At 37.2% G+C, this 17,550-nt stretch overlaps 1 protein-coding gene across 11 annotated transcripts in view; it reads left to right on the forward strand.

Annotated features, from left to right (window-relative positions):
• LOC111574458 (serine/threonine-protein kinase BRSK2-like) overlaps positions 1–17,550 on the forward strand; it is a 185,916-nt gene that overhangs the window by 108,948 nt on the left and 59,418 nt on the right. For all 11 annotated transcript variants that reach the window (XM_055009505.1, XM_055009519.1, XM_055009514.1 and 8 more), the window contains exon 3: positions 15,251–15,336. In XM_055009505.1, coding sequence (XP_054865480.1) covers positions 15,251–15,336 — 86 coding nt within the window. The remainder of the gene's footprint in view (positions 1–15,250; positions 15,337–17,550) is intronic.

Consider the following 17,550-nt stretch of genomic DNA (forward strand, 5'->3'; position numbering starts at 1 on the left):
GAGGCAAAGGGATCATTATCTCTAGAATAACTGCATGTTCCACAGTAGCCTTATGAGCTTGAATGAAGCAGGAATATACATAAAAACTACTGTTTGCAGCACATTGGACATACATTTAAACCTGATCATTTTATAATGAAACGAGAAGCAGACCAGCATGCGCATATGTATGATTTCTGTAACTAAAACTGTAAAATACAAAGACAGTACCAGCCAATAGTAGCATATTTAAGCTATGTATCAATGTATTTTTTTGTGAAATTTTTTTTTAGTTTATCCAATGAGCCTCGTCCAGTATCTATTTTGTTTATTTATTGAGTTTTTATCTGTTGTAACTTGTTTTAAAATCCACTTTTATGGTATTGTTTTTTATATTAAAAAAATAAATATATATATGTGTGTGTGTGTGTGTATGCATGTGTATGCTATTTTTTAATATTGTGTTTGTTTATTATTATTATTTTTATTTATTCTAGTTTCTATTCAAGTTTTTATTTTATTTTCATCATGTTTTTTAAGTCTATTTTGTCTAGTAATTTTAATTTAGTTTTTGTTATTTTATGAATATGTTTTATCTGGCTATTTAAGTCTTATTTTTAATACTTGATTTAATTTTTGTTTTTATTTATTGTCATTTATTTTGTGTAACATTTACGCTACATTTTTCTTTTAATTTTATCAGATTTTTGAAAAATACAACTATATCAGTTGTTGATCCCAGCATTAAAACTGTTGAGAAATATTATTTATTCACATTAACAGACAGAAACTCTTGTGTGTGGTGGTTTGTTGGCCGCACAGGAGGAGGGATATTAAAGTGGAGATAAAAGAGCTTCTCCTGCAGCTCAGATTGAAGGAGAGATCCAGGAAGGAGGCTTAGCCGAGCCATTTACACCCTTGAGACCCTGATTAAGTCTCCACAGGAGCCAGACTCTGCTACATATGAGCCTGGTCTGGTGCTAAGTGTTGACTTTCTGAGAAAATGAACTGAATCTGCGGCACAGAATATTGAAAACTGTGAGTTGGCAGCAAAGGCGGTTAAATTCTCAGTTGTTTTCTGATCATCTGCTGCCTGATTTAATCAATATTTGTATAGATTTTGCACAGTTCTGACGAACACTTCTGTTCATTCAACACGTTTTTCATTAGCATGTGCTTCCATTTAGCAAAACACGTAGAAAAAGTTTTTCTTTGGTATTAGCATAAAATATTTTCAACAAATACCCAATTCTGATATCTATGCCAGGTGTTCATTTGAGTATTGGCTCATGGTATTGACATTTTAGCAGGCATGTGATGATCAATATCTTTGACCTGATAGTCAAACTGTATTTCATGAAGTTCAAAGTGTCTTACGGGTGGCTGACAAAGTAATAAAACTAATAAGACATAGGATGATGAACACTGAAGAAATAGCACAGCGATGCAAACCATAAACCAAATTAAAACTGTACAACATAGAGACTAATAATAACCGCTAACATTAGAAACATTTAAACTATGTCTCAGTGTTATTCTGCTAAATAGTTTCATCTTTTATAAGCTGTTGAAATTAGAATTGCATCTAACGTTCTTGTCATGTTTTTAATCTGTTTTATCTTGTTTTCAAATATATTTACTCTCAGACTGGTCCAATGTATATTCCTTAGCAGTAATTGCTTTACATGAAAGTATCAAGCATCTGCGAGTTAATTTAAACCAAAGCTCACACTTCTTTGTCTGCTGCAGTCTGCATAATACATGACCCAACTTAATAAAAGCTTATATGTTAATGCCTCTTTAATGACAGCGAACAAAGCGGGAAACATTCCTCTTAATTTGCCTCCACAGAGAGGATGAGCTGCAAATAATTGAGGTGAACGTTGGACGGCGGTTCAGGACTAGACGGGACTCAGATGAGATCAGTGTAACTGGGACAACAGAGAGAATTAAAGCTCTGCAGCGTTTTTTCACCTGTTCAAACTCTCCACCAACCTCCACACACTTTATTACCACACATTAAAAAACCATATGGGTCATAATGGAGCTTAATAAATGTCAGCGTCGCGGCTCGCACTGGGAGGGTCGGGGTTCCCTGTCTGTTTACCTTGTACATGAGTTTAATTAGCCTCTGCCATGCTACACTGTGTCTGCACGAGGAGATGGAAACAGCCATAATTAGATGTGATGGCAGGATGATGTGCTGCACCTGCATCCATCCCAGACAGGAGTGTTCGTCTGAAAGTGGGAAACTGCGGCATCTGGGAATCCAGAGTACAGATCACAGACTGTGAAGAGGGAAGGTGGAGCTACAATATCTCAGAAGTGGGTGGTGCAATCTTACGCTGGTGATGCCATTTGCAACCAAAATGTTGCCTTCAAATCTGACCGTAGCATTAGCTCAATGCTACGTTTTGACCATAGCATTAGCTCGATGCTACGTTTTGACCCATCCTTGGTCGCTTTGGTTGCAAATGACATCAGCTGTTTCCATGTCCTTGTGCAAACACAGTGTAGCATTACAGAGGCTAATTAAACTCATGTACAAGGTAAACAAACGGGTCAAAATGTAGCATTGAGCAAATGCTGCCTTCAAATTTGTCCAAACTCCTTCCTCCAGAGAAAAAGAAGCTCAGCATCAAGCTTGTGGATGATCAGATGAAATGGTGTGATAGTGTCATGGAGTATTTGAGGGACCAGACAGACTTGTTGGTGGTGGGAGTCATCAGCGTGCAGGAGACCAGAAAATCTACATTCATGTCGCTGTTGTCTGCCAAAACTCCTGAGGAAGATCAAAAGAGTTATGTATTCAGAGCCCAGACTCAAGAAATCAAGAAAAGAGGAGGAAACCAGAACACAGACAATGACGTGCGACATTTCAAATTCGAAGGCAGCATTAGCTCAATGCGCTATGCCCGTATGCTTTTGATTACAACATGACAAAGTGCTTGCATCAGATACTTGACATCTAAGTGGGAACATCTCCCATAAGAACACCTCTGCTTGGCAATATGGATGTTACTATTGCGTCTAGAAATCAAAATTAGACTTATGTACACCTTCCAAAGTAGTAACAACAACTTAAAGCAGCCACAGCGACAAGATCAACCCAGTAGCAGAGGCAGTACCTCATTTTGAGGTTCCTCAGGGATCTATTCTTGGTCTTTTATATTTTCAACAGAAGTGTAAATAAACAAAAACTAATGTAAATCTAAAACTAATTAGAGCTGCATTATAACGGTACAAATTTCCTGAAATCAAGTATCGGTTGATCCATCATGGGATCCAATAATTATCATTTTTTCAGTTACTGCGCTTTCATCAGATTCCTGGCAAAATAAATATGTTTAAAAATATTTGCTGCTTCTCTGGCCATCATCACTCTGAGGTCCCACCGTCCCAATCGTCTGATTGGATAGACATCACCAGTAACAGCAAATAAACACTGAAGGATGAATATGGACAAGTTTTATAAATATTTTATAAACTGCCGATGCTAACCACTTAGCGACAAGCTAAAAAGCCGGAAATATAATGAGGAGATGAGGCTGTCTGGAATGTCAACACATTGACAATGTATCTGTAAAACAATAAAAATAAAGTAATTTTTAATTATCTAGTAGAAAAAAGATATTTTGAATGTAACCACTTTAGTCTATTTATCAATGTATACGGATGGTAAATTAAAGGAAGGTGAACACAACAATGAAGAGCACACACAAATAAATGTACACAAATAAGGATAAAGGAATGTTCTCACCTTCATATACATTCATAACGAAAACTAGTAAAACCCGGAGGTGCGTGGTAGATTGAGGCTCCAATATCAATGGATATGACTGTTAATGAGCCAGGGAGGGATTTGTTCATGCACCTAAACTTTCTATCCATGCTTTACAGTTTCATTTAGCAGACACTTATATCCAAAGCGACGTACATCTGAGAGTAGATACAGCACAAGCAAGGATCTAGCAAGCTGGATAAGTGCCATTTCATACCTGCTCTATCCTGTAAAAGAGGCCCATCCCATTTGGCACTTGGTCACTGGTCCATCATAGGGTTAACACAAAGAGACTGACAACAACCACAGTCTCACCTAGCGCCAATTTGAAATCACCAGTTAACCCACCATGCTTGTCTTTGGACTGTGTAAGAAAGCAGGTGAAACCCACACTCAGAACATGTAAACTCCACACAGAAAGGCACCAGATTACCTGCAGGTTCAAACCCAAAACCTTCATACTGTGAGGCGTCAGTGATAAGCACTGCAACCAAACTTTGTGTTTTAAGTCTGGGCAACTATCAAACATCCCATTAAAAACTTGTTTTATTGCTATTGATGATGCATCTGCCACTGGTACATACCGCTTTATCATCCAGGCCTAAATGAAATTGCAATATCCTAACTTATTATACACCAAAAAAAATTTGTCTTCCACGCCCTCTGCTGTTTCTGATAACATCAGCAACTCGGGATCATGACAAATACAAGGGCATTCATAGCAATATAATAGAGCAACTCTTCTAAAAAGAAAAATGAATCTGACATGTAAATGTTAATAGAAAATGCTAAACGCACTGAAAGTGTCCATGACATATAAGATGGTGAAGTTCAAATGGTGTGTGTGTGCTCACTTTTGCTACTAAAGAATTAACTATTTTGCACAAGCAATATATTCAGAATGAAACTGGATTATATTTTGTGTTGAAGTAATAACTAATATTAACATATTGAAGCTTTTGCATCGGTGTCACTCTGTAAAATAGTTGTCATTCACTCTTTTAGTTTATCCAATGACCCTTGAAGTATCTTTTGCAAGCTGCTGATAGTGAAATTGCCTCTTTGGGAGACGGAGAGTTTCAGGACGAGAGGACTGAAGGGAGAAGTCAGTCTGGGAAAAGGCCTGGTCCAAAGATTAAAGGGGAATTCTTTCATTAATTTATTTGCTGCCAGCCACCACTTCTCACCCTGACAGACCTTTGAAGACTGGCAGCTTTGATGGAAGTGAAATTTAATTTTCAGGTGTCTTGTGTCCTGTTCCTGGTCTTTCACTCCTGTCACAGATACTCCAGAAGATGACTCACATTTGTTGACAAAAGGGCCAGAAATGCGTCATGAGGACGAAATGAGAGCTCTGAAAGTGGTGATTGACGGATGACTGATCGCGTTAGTGTGCTCTCCTGCTTCATCCCAGCCCTGATGAGAATTGGGGATCAATAGGACATATCAGCTGTATAGATTCCTGCCAACTCCAACACTGTTTTCCTCATTGATTCCACAGACAGATGTGGTAAAACAGAATCAGGGATTTTCAACAAACTAGTATCGATAACGTGGCACCTGGTGGAATTAGCGGTAGTTGTTCGGCCTCTGGAGTAATTTACTTTCCCACGATGAATCAATGTCAGTATCTTAACCTAGTGTCTGTACGTAATACCTTTATATCCAGGGTTTTTCCTGAAAAGGGAAATTCAGAGATATTGTTACCAAATGAATCAGGCAAAATGATAAGAATTTATAATAAAAAAAATATCTGCATATATTTTAACAAGTTTTGGTAATTAGGGTTCAATTTAATCAAGAATAACACATCTTTTTGTGTATCAAATGGACAGAAATAACAGGAAAATGCATTGATTTCTGTCAGAAAGGTTGGAACACTGTATTTGGAATGATGACATATTAAAGAAAGCAACTGAAGTACATTGTAAAATTTCTTTGTGTCCAATGCAAAGTAGTTGCATTTATATTTATTTATAAATTGTAGGAGACAGGATTAATTATCTCTTCTACAATGATTTTCTCTCTTTTTTTTATCTAACAGTATTTCTCCATTTACCAAATTAAGTTGAACTGATTTATTAGATGCAACTGTGAAATGAACTTGGCCATAACATAAACAGTGGGACAAAAACTCAGATTTAAAGATACCCAGTAGAGTTTTTGACCACTAGTAGCGCTGTGGAGTGACGTTTTTATGAATGGCTCCCTGTTTAGTCCATCTACGGATTGATGATTGGTGATTCATGGCACTAAATGCAGTGAAGCAGAAGAAGAACGCTGGTAAACAAACATGGTTGTAAACAATTCATGTGTGAACATGAAAAAAACAGCTTTATAACTTGCAAGGAAAGACCAGGTTGGTCCAGTCAAAATGATTTGGGTTTTTTTTGGTGTTAAACACTGACTTTGAGCATAACTTGTCAGTTAAATGGAATCTCTGCAGGTCACCTTTAAATTACTCAGGAAATATCTGCACTCTACTTTTCTGATATCCCCACTTTCCCAGGATCTCCTCCACTGACGTCCAGATTAGAGGACTGACTTTGTTTCCTGCAGTTATTGGTGGATATATGAGCATGAAAAATAGCTTGCAAGCAAAATTGCACTCAGTCATTCTAAGTCCCTAATTGCCCTGCAGCCGCATCGAGTTCTGGTCCATTTTCCTGCCTGTGTGGGAGTCGACACGTGTCCCTGCACATCTACCTCTGATGGATTTCTTCCTGTATGATTGCAGAGCGTCGGTGCATAATAGCAGCTCTGGAAATAGACCTCCTTTGAGTAAAAAGGCTGAAACATTCTGTTTGCTGTCAAAGTCGTTTGTGCTGGAAATACCCCGATTTGACTTCATTTTTTATTTGCATCTATTTTAACCATCTGTGCACAGGATTTACAAACGTGCACCAAACAGGAAGAGCTCAGGGGGTTTAATAACGTGTCTGACTGACTGATGGTGTCTGTGCAGAAGTCGCTGCTGCGTTTTATTTCCTGCAGCACAGAGGTCTAAACTCCGTTTACCCTGCGGCCTGCTGAGGTGCCAACTGGCAGTAAATCCAGAGCACAGCAGGCAGGTGAGGGCTGAAACAGCTGTGGGCAGCATCTGTAAAACTTGTGTGTGATTTCCTGACAGTCACCTGCAGCTGCAGCTGCTGCTGGACGGAGCCTGCTGGCAGAATTGATTCTAGGTTTTTACCTGACATGACCTGTTGTCATATAAGTCTGTAATTTTAGACTTTTCTCACTTGAAAGATCAGAAGCAGCATGTTGCTACACACTTTATCACCTCCCTGCTATGTCTGTGGCTCTAAGCTCCCATCCCATTGGTTCCTACTGAAGATGTAGACATTTTTTTAAGTCTCATCTCACAAATTTCACTACCCTTGTAAAGATCATTCATATCACGGCAGTCTTGACTTTCCAACAGCTCCTTTAACTCTGAATTTTCTGTGATGGACTCATTAAAACCAATTTGTCTTTGTCACAGAAAACAGTCGTGCATTTAGGTTCTTTCATAGACTTATTAAAGGTTTTCTGAAAGTATATCAAAATCTGCTGGGTCAAAAATATACATACAGAAATGCTAATATTTGGTTTTAGCTGTTTCCACCTCAACAAAGCCCTTTTAGTAGCCATCCACAAACTTCTGGTTGTATCTCTGAACACTACCCTTGACAGAATTGGTGCAGTTAAACTTGTTTCTTCATCACAGTCCATAGGTTCTTGGTGAGGGTGAAGTCAGTTCTTTAAGGAGACCCGTCTAAATCTCTTATTCCTGATTTAGCCATTTCTTTACCACGTTTGATTTCTGTTTGGACACATGGTCTTGTTGGAACACCCACCTGCATCCAAAATCCAACTTTCTAGCTAATGATTTCAGGTTTTCCTGAAGAATCCAGTTTATTTATCATTTAATGTACTTTGTGTAAAGTTCCACAGGCAGCAAACCAGCCCCAGAGCATAATACTGCCACCACCATGCCTGACAGTACGGTCAGTGTTCTTGGGGTTAAAATTCTGAGTTATAAGAGTCACTGGAAGCTCAAAACTGCCACAATATACATAATCTTTACAGGTGTATGGAAGCTTAGTTGAGGTGGTCCTGGCTTCCATCTCGATCCCCTACTGGAAGCCTCCCATGTGAGGTGTTGTAGGGCGTGTCCAACTGGGAGGAGACCCTGGGGAAGACCCAGAGTACCCTGGAGAGATTATGTCTCTCAGCAGGCTTGGTAAAACCTCAGTGTCCCCCCAGAGGAGCTGAAAGAGGTGGCAAGGGAGAAGCAGGTCTGGGCTGAGGTTGCTGCCTCCACAACCACAATAAGTGTTAGGAAATGGATGAATGGTTGTCCTTTCATTTTTAAAAAAAAGACTCATAAGACAGCAGTTTTAGCAAATATTGCTTCAAACAAGCAGAAATAGTGTGAATATTTGGGACTATTTTCAGTTGTAAATTAACTCTCTGAACTTTAAGCAGTTTCTAGGTGTTTATTTACACTTTTTTTTACTCCCCGTGGGTTAATTTTTCACTTCAATGTACAAATTTATGTACAAAAAATGTCTTCTGTGCAGTTAAAGTGTCATGAAATCTGAAAAATATAGGTTGAATTAACATGGAATCAACATTTACAACATTTTTCCATGAAAATGTTACCAACACTGGGTTCCACATGCCCAAAGTTGTCTCTTATCACAGCCTACATTCCAGCCTGAAAACTTATCTGCTGTGATAAATGGTATAATTTTTATGATTTTTTACTTTTTTTTAAAAGAAAATATGCATTTCCAACCTACTATGTACTTTGGGGTTCAGAGGGTCAACGCAGGTTTGGTGTCTGCTGGTTGCAGCACTCAGCCAATAGTGTGACTCAGTGGCGTATTTTTAATAGTGTAATGGAGCCTGATTGCACTCAGGAAAAAAAAAAACATAACAAAAAACTGAACTGAGCTAAATTGAAACAGTGGAGCTCAAAGGGATGAACAGTAAAGCTAAAAACAGAAACTCGCCGTATGAAAGCTTTGAATACACTCACAGTACTTGTTAAAGAGTCCATAGTCTGCACATTTACAGGTTTATGATTTTATTTTTGGAATCTGTTAGTGTGTGTTTACATGCATTATTTTTTCTCATAATCTGCGTTGCTGTAGCGCATCTTATCAGCATCTGTCTGAAACATTTTAGTTTTAGCTCCTGCCTTCTTAAGACCCACTTGCTGAAAAGCCCAGTCTCCTCTGATTGCTCAGGTTGGCCCAAAAAAAGCCAGTTAACATTGGTTAGTAATCATAGATCTGTGAGTTTAGGGATGTAGCTCAAGCAGAAGCAGCTCTAGTGAGGAGATAATCACTGCTAGATCTTTAAGGGCACAACTAGCTGCTACTCAAGCGATATGCAAATGTGTTACACATCGATGTAAATAAGTAGATAAGCAAAACATAAGAACTCCCCGAGTTAATAGGAAGAATTATGTGGTATATTAAACTTGATAAAGTGACAATCCTGACACCTGGCATATCATGATAAACAAGGTGATACTCCACCTTACTGTGACTGAGTGAATGACTTGATTTGATGAAGAACCTCATATTTAATGTAGATTAATCACATGTGATGGTCTGACTGAGGTTTGTTTAGTTGCCAGAGACTACACCATACTCTAAAGCCATTTTTTTCAGTATTTTTTCATACCATAGTTACTGTAAAACGCTAAAAACCGCTCAGTTTTGAATGCATGTTTTGGAAATCTAGCGATAAAATAACGGCAGACGATGAGGCAGCTGCTCATTGTTTGCTTGAGTCTGTGGCCAAACTAGATGTCGTTATGCAAATGTGCAACCCTGTCTCCACAAAATTACATTCCTATATAGCTAAATTGCATTCTCAATTCCGTTTTGAAATGAAGCAATTTTGTTCAAGTGAATTTGTCACCCATGATGCAGTTTGGAAGACCTACAAAATCCAAATCAGATTAGAGAACTGGGAGAGGATGGTGGAATAAACCAGTGACCTGATAGACCAGCGTTCACATCTCTTTCTCATTCTTCTGTCCTGTTTATTTTCAGTTTTGACTCACTTCTGGTTAAGCTTAGGCACCAAAACTACAAGGTTATGTTTAGTAAAATATCACACTTTCATAGACACTTTTATATGTATGAAGCTGGGTTAAATTTAGACACTAAAATTACTTGGTTAGGGTTTGAAAAAACAGCACAGTTGGGGTTAAAATACAACCCTTCCACAACATGTTTGAAGCTTCTCCATTCATTATCTGGGTTGCCGAAGTAACAAATCATACCCATCTAATATGTGATTGATTTGGCTGAAAAGAATCATACATTTCACAGAATACTGTTTAAATTTTAGAAAATAATAAATGTGACATATCCAAAAACACCCAAGCAAACAATATTTTACAATTTAACCATAAGCAAAAGTTGTTGAAAAGTATTACAGTGCAATATGTCAGCGTTTTGTAGCATTTCTGTATACCAGTTGATGTGTTAGTTTAGGCACTAACATATAAGTAGTAGTTGTAGTAGTAATAATAATAATAATAATAATAATAATAATAATAATAATAATAATAATAATAATAGTAGTGCTTTATTTGTATACTACCTTTCATGCAACTCATGCAGGTCAAAGTGCCTTAACATAAAAAATGCAATTTAAATACAAATAAATCAATATGTAACGAAGAGAACTGTGGGTTTTTTAACTTTACAAACCTTTTTCATGCACATAAAAGCAGCCATATAACAAACTGAAGGAAAACAAGGTACTGAAAAAGCAGAATCTCTACGAAGATGTGCTCATAGTTGGTTTTGGTCTTTTCATGAGACACTCCAAAGTACAGTAAAACGCTTCTGTCAGGGGAAAACATGATAATACAACAACTAAACCTCCCAGACAAACTTCAGACTGGCACCTTTTATTTGTCCTTGCATGCTGTGATGTTGGAATCGTGCTCAGACTGTTAAAAGGAGGACTGGGTGATGCCTGGATGATGGTGTTTGGTGGATGGCACTGATCCGGCTGTGCAGCGTCACATATTGACGCAGTGCAGAAATAACGGTGTCTGTGTGAGCAGCGAAGTGGGGCAGGTGGCTGCTGCATCCAGACGTACGAGGAGACTGTAGACTGTCTCAGCACAGGATTATTAATGGCAGCTTCAGTAGTGGTGCAAAGAATGAATCAATCAAATCATGACAAAATAAATGTTCTTCAGTCACTCCAAAGTGCAAAAGTAACATTTGACAAATTTAACAAAGAATCAACACCTACATTTATCCGGCAACTTTTTTAACCCATAGATGCATAAGTGGGTCAGAAATGACCTGGTGAGGTCATTTTCTTGCAAGATCTTTGAAATGATAAGTTTTTATCATTTCATTTTCCAGCTATTCCTCAAAAAAGATGTTTTTGATATCATTTAATTTAATATTTCAAGTTACCTTTTAGGGCTGTACAGTGGTGTAGTGGTTAGCACTTTCACCTTGCAGCGAGAAGATCCCTGGTTCGCGTCCCGGCTTTCCCGGGATCTTTCTGCATGGAGTTTGCATGTTCTCCCTGTGCATGCGTGGGTTTTCTCCGGGTACTCCGGCTTCCTCCCACAGTCCAAAAATATGCTGAGGTTAATTGATCATTCTAAATTGCCCGTAGGTGTGAATGTGAGAGTGATTGTTTGTCTATATATGTAGCCCTGCGACAGACTGGTGACCTGTCCAGGGTGTCCCCTGCCTTCGCCTGAGTCAGCTGGGATAGACTCCAGCCCCCCCATGACCCTAGTGAGGATTAAGCGGTATATAGATAATGGATGGATGGATGGAAGTTACCTTTTATACTTGTAAAGAAATTGTAACATTTATTTTACTACCCCAAGCTCTTCATCACTGATAATATCATACAAGAGGTGATGCACAAACCCGGAGAGAGTAGCAACAGATAGAGGAAAAGAGTGGAAAAATGTCAACAAAATGGATGTTGACATTCTTCTACTGCTGTTCTGAGTAATATTCTTCTTTTTCAATTATCAAAATGTTCAAAATCTGCTATAAAATGAAAAGATAAACATATTTCAAACATGAAATCATTCTTGTGTGGACAAAAATATAATACGAACAATAATGCAAATTAATATTCTTAACGAAAGTGACAAAAATGGCAACAAAAAAAAAAAAACAACCAAAAAACCACATTGATTCTTATACGGGTCATTTTGACCCACTTATGGAAGAGTGTAGGGTCCAATCACTCGTGCATCTAACAGTTAAGATACTGATTTCACGCAATGGATAATATAGCCAGTTTTTAAAATACAACACACATTTACAGATTAAACCTGTGGTTTTCAGTTTCTTACAAAAAGCAGTGTGTAGTCAGTCACATCTCAGATCCACCAAACAGTCATTTTCCCTCTAAACTTCTCACATGGTTTCTTTTCAGTGAGTCTAGTGTTTATTGTTTTACACTCTTATCTTTTTTATTCCACTTCTTGTTTTCCTTACGCTACCATTCGAAGGTTTGGGGTCACCCAGGCAATTTCATGTTTTCCATGAAAACTCACACTTTTATCCATGTGCTAACATAACTGCACAAGGGTTTTCTAATCATCAATTAGCCTTTCAACACCATTAGCTAACACAATGTAGCATTAGAACAATGTTCAGCCGTTTCCAGCTAGAATAGTCATTTACCACATTAACAACATCTAGACTGTATTTCTGATTCATTTAATGTTATCTTCACTGAAAAAAAAATGCTTTTCTTTCAAAAATAAGGACATTTCTAAGTGACCATAAACATTTGAATGGTACAGTAGTGTAGATGTGTCATTTTCTTATTTTATCTGGTGCTGGTGTATTAATTTATTTTGAAAGTCTTTTACTATGTTTGCCTTCATTTCTCCACTTTTGCCTGCTTGGTCTTTCTCCTTCTGTTTGAACTGACCAGCCTTCTGTTGTTCAATGTTCTCCCTGATTATCCTTCTTTTCTGTTTTGCCCTGTCTGCTTTGTAAACTCTGTTTCTAAAAGATGCCATATATATAAAGTATTTGTTGTTATTGTAAGTGTTCTAATGACCCAATATTTCAGCAAATACCAAAGATTAGAGAAAAACAGAGAACAGATTTGTGTCTGAAAACATGTTTTTTTCTTCTTTTCTCTCCCATTAATCATGTTTAAATTAATCTGCTGTCTCTGTATATAAAACTGGATTTAAAGCTTAAACAGTAACATGCTGCTGACATGCTGATGCTTCACTATGAATAATGTATTTATGGCTGATATAATAATCTATCAGTCAGATGGACCAAGCTTACTTTAATACTTAAATTGTATGTTGCTGCTTTTTCTGTCTTTTTCATGCAGAACCTTTACATGTAATGGAGTACTTTTACTTAACTGTACTGATACTTTTAATGAAGAAAGCATCTGAGTACTTGTCACACCTCTGCATCATTAATACATCTTCTGAATACTACAACCATTAGACTCTTTTAGAGACAGAAAGATAAGATCTGGAGCCACTTGTTTAAAACTGTGTGTAGACTCACCACTAAACCTCTATTTGTGCACAAAGACATATATATATATATATATATATATATATATATATATATATATATATATATATATATATATATATATATATATATATATATATATATATATATAAATTTGTCATAATTTATCATGAAGGTGAACATAGATCTGGTTCTGTTTTACAAATGTAAGTCATTATGGAACTGGGTGCCTCCCACAGTTCACCATAAATCGATATGGAGACGCCTTTAAACATTAACTTGCACTCATCTTCATCGCAACACTGTCCAACAGCAGACGTGCGTCTTTATCATGACTCTTAGACCAGCTGTGGTTATTTATATCTCCAGTGTCACTAATTTATCACACATATGTAAACCGTCATCTTTCTTATGTCTCAGTGATCTTTATTAAATGTCAGACAGATGATCAGTGATTGATTTCGAGCCCAAAGACTGAATCAGACTCGACTGACTGATACCATGAAAGATAATAAAAGACCAGTGACAGGGAAGTAACAGTTGGAATATAAATAAAAAGGGTCAAAATAATTTAAAATTTAATCTTTAAGTGAGTTTTACAGATTGTTGTGTTATTGTTTAACATAATAAATGCAAATCCAAAACCACCTCAACAAACACTGCTTTACAATCCAAGTTTTATTTTCAAAGCTTCTGAATCGTATCTCAGTGTAATCTGTCAGTTTGTTGTTTTAGGTGCTAACATAGAAGTTCTAGTAGTAGTACAATTAGTAGTAGTAGTAGTAGTAGTAGTACCTTTCATGCAACACATGCATGAAAATGCTTTATCATTAAAAATAAAATACAATATAAAAACAGTTAAACAATGAATGAGTACAAAAGTGAAAGCAGTACATGTAAATACAATTAAAACCAGCAGGTGTAAATGAAATGGCATAACACACATCACCATAGGTATAAAATGATCATGTATTTTGTATTTCCAGACCTTGATTTGCTGAGTAACAATCTAGCTGTTGAAAAAAGGCAGTGAAGTAAAGAAGTATAAAGTTTCCCTCCAACAATTTACCATGAGATACTGTAGTATCTTAAAATTGTACATAAAGTAAAATACTTGAGTAAATATGCTCAGTTATATATTCAAATGTGGAGAAAGACTTTTTTCAATCAGCACTGGGTCTTAATTTACTCACAGCTCATAAAACTAGACAATGTACTGTGTAAAATATAATTAGTTCCATGTATGTATTATGCTATTTTATATGTGCCTGAATTTTGTCTTTGTCTTTATATTTCCACCATAAAATGATGCAGAAAAGAAAAAAATTGGTTCATAAACATTCACCAGAGTGCAGGAAGTGAACTGTTGGATGCTGGGTGAAATATATATATTCAATATCCACCCACTGAATATGTACACTCAACATACAATATGTATAAAGTGTATATTTTCTCTGCGTTGACTTCATACTGTGAGTTTATTATTTCTCTGGAGGTTGTTTTATTTGGCATTTTGTCTCTTTCTCTTCCTAACAGGTTGAGAATAGAAATCATTTGTATTTGCTTTGATTTTTTTCTTTTCATTTTAACTTTTTGATGATCCAGGTGAAACTTATTTGTGCTATAATGAAAACTGTCACATTTTAAATACAGCAGCCTCCCAGTAACAAATAATTGAGCTTAACAAGTGAAGCAAATCTGAAGGTGAAGTGACAAGTTTGTTTTTTTCAGCGAACGCCAAACTAAATAAACGCCCCGGGGTCACAAGGTGTGATAGATATAATATAATACAATATAATATAATATAATATAAAAGATACCCTGTGTGTGTCTGTGTGTGTCTGTGTGTGTGTGTTTGTCTTTGCAGGTTCAGGTTTTGTCCTGAGCTTCATTATTTCCTAAATGAGATTAACATTAAACTGTGTGACTCTACGTTTTGCGACTAATTGTGTGATTTTGTTGTGTTTCCCTGCAGGTGGAGCGGGAGATAGCCATTCTGAAACTCATAGAGCATCCCCACGTTTTAAAGCTGCATGACGTCTATGAAAATAAGAAATACCTGTAAGTAACCTACAGCAGCCCTTCAGAGGATTTATTTTGTCAAGACACCTGCACAAAATAGTAGCAGCTTTGACTGTGCAGTTAGATTTTACTTTGTTTGAGCAGCTCAGGCTCAAGATTTCTTTACAACGTTGTTTTTCTTCGCTGTTCTGGCATTATTCTTTTTGACAGAACTTGTGAGTCAGAAAACGTAAACTTTCATTACATATATAACAAACTTTGTCATGTTTGATGAATTGATTATGATTTGCATTGCTTTTTTTAATCATTTTTCAAATGTTTGCATTTGAAAAATGTTGATAATGTTGCCCCTTTTTTTTACACAGTAAAACAAACAAATATTAAAAAAAGTTATTTGAGATATTACGTTGTAATAGGCCACACTAAAGGTTTAAATGAGGATTTTTTTCCTGCTCAGAGTGGATCTTTGAGGGGCGACCATAGACTTAGATGCACAGCAAAGGCAATGACACTTCCAGAAATCCATGGTTTTTCCAGCCCTCCCACATCCCTAGTGAGGATTAAGCATGTATAGATAATAGATGGATCAGTTTTATTTATATAGCGCAGATTCACAACATGTTATCTCACAATGCTTAGCACAGCAAGATACAGACTTTACTAATAATAAACAGAGAACAGAAAACCCAACAATCCAAAGTTGCCAATGAGTGAAGGTGGGAAAGGAACAAAAAAAAAACCCAAGGGAAACAAAACCTCCAACAGAACCAGACTCAGGGAAGGCGGCCATGGGATAGCAGGAAGTTTTTAAACTTCTTTGAGTGGCGCCAAAAAATCATCTATGCAGGAAAATCAGTATACCTCAACACAACTACTATGGGAGCCACTGGTCTATTCAGTCATCGCAATTTTTTAAAATATATAGACCAAAATCACAACTTTTCCTCAAAGATCTTGCCAATCAGTGCAACAGTCGGTGCTCTTGCGTTAAAGAAAAGCCCCACAGAGGTTCTGAGGTGGTCTTTACAGAGTGACACAGTAATGATATGAAGATTAAAACCAAAATCTGAATATTGCTGAAGATGCTAAACTGCAAACTGCATCTTATTAAAGCGTGCTTCTTTGGTCCTGTCACTTTAACCTGCCCCCTGCGACTGCAGCTTTCATGTATATCCATGTTTTATTGTATACATTAATCTCGCCTATGTGCTCCAGTGACGCGGCTTAATGCGCTTTTCAATAATTGATAAAGGTGCCGCTGTCAAATGGAGCAGGAATTTGTTTTCCTAATGTTGCAAGGACAGCGGTGGACGGTCATCATGGATGCAAACAGTTTGCCGTAGAAACTCCAGTGCTCACAAATCACAGCCGAGCGTGTTTCTAATTTAAATAGCTCTGACAGGTAAACGCTTGAGCAGATCCCTTAATCTGCTAATAAATCAGGCTGCAGGGAAGACGGGCGGCGGGAGGAGCCGAGTCTCCAACGCCGGCCGAGGATCAGCGATGTCTCCCAGACAAATGAACGCAGGACGCAGATAAAACATGGTAAACCACGAGCACACAAACCCACGCGAGATGGGGGATTTTCTCAGGGATTTATGTTGAGCATGGATGTGCTGTGGTGACTTCAACAGACAAATACTCTGTAGTTTATGACTCGATTACTCCATTAATGCCTCTTTCATTTGGAGGAAAAATGAAACAGAATTTCGCTTGATGAATCAGTTTAATCTGTATGAACTCACAGGTGGGAAGTAGCCACGTTTACCCAAGAGCAGCTCTTTGCTTGAGTAATTCTGGGAGAGTCTCTGCTCTTCCTCAACGACATTACAGAGGAAAATCATCTACTTTTATACTTTACTTCATTGATCTGATGGCTGCAGTTATTTGTAGCTGAACAGATTTTTCATTTAACACGAGATCCAGTCAGAAAAAGCTGCTATTTAGTGTAGAAGTCCGAGCTGAAAATTGAACAATATTTGTCTTTTATTCCTCTGTTTCGTTTACGGTATACAACAGAAATGTAATATGGCTGAAATAAATAATTCATAATTCAATCACCTCTCAACAATTGCATTATATCTAAGCTGACAAAAACACCCTGGTGGACAAATTCCTGGTGTTTAACCTTGCAAATCTTGAAGTAAACAAGAACTCTTTTGGTCCTGGAACTTTTTGATTGCCTCTTTGTAAAGTGGTGTTCTGTTATAAAAGGAAAACACCAGAAGAATATTAGTGGTTTCTCCTTATAGC

Source organism: Amphiprion ocellaris, chromosome 1 (genome assembly GCF_022539595.1).
Source record: "Amphiprion ocellaris isolate individual 3 ecotype Okinawa chromosome 1, ASM2253959v1, whole genome shotgun sequence".
Lineage (NCBI taxonomy): Eukaryota > Metazoa > Chordata > Actinopteri > Pomacentridae > Amphiprion > Amphiprion ocellaris.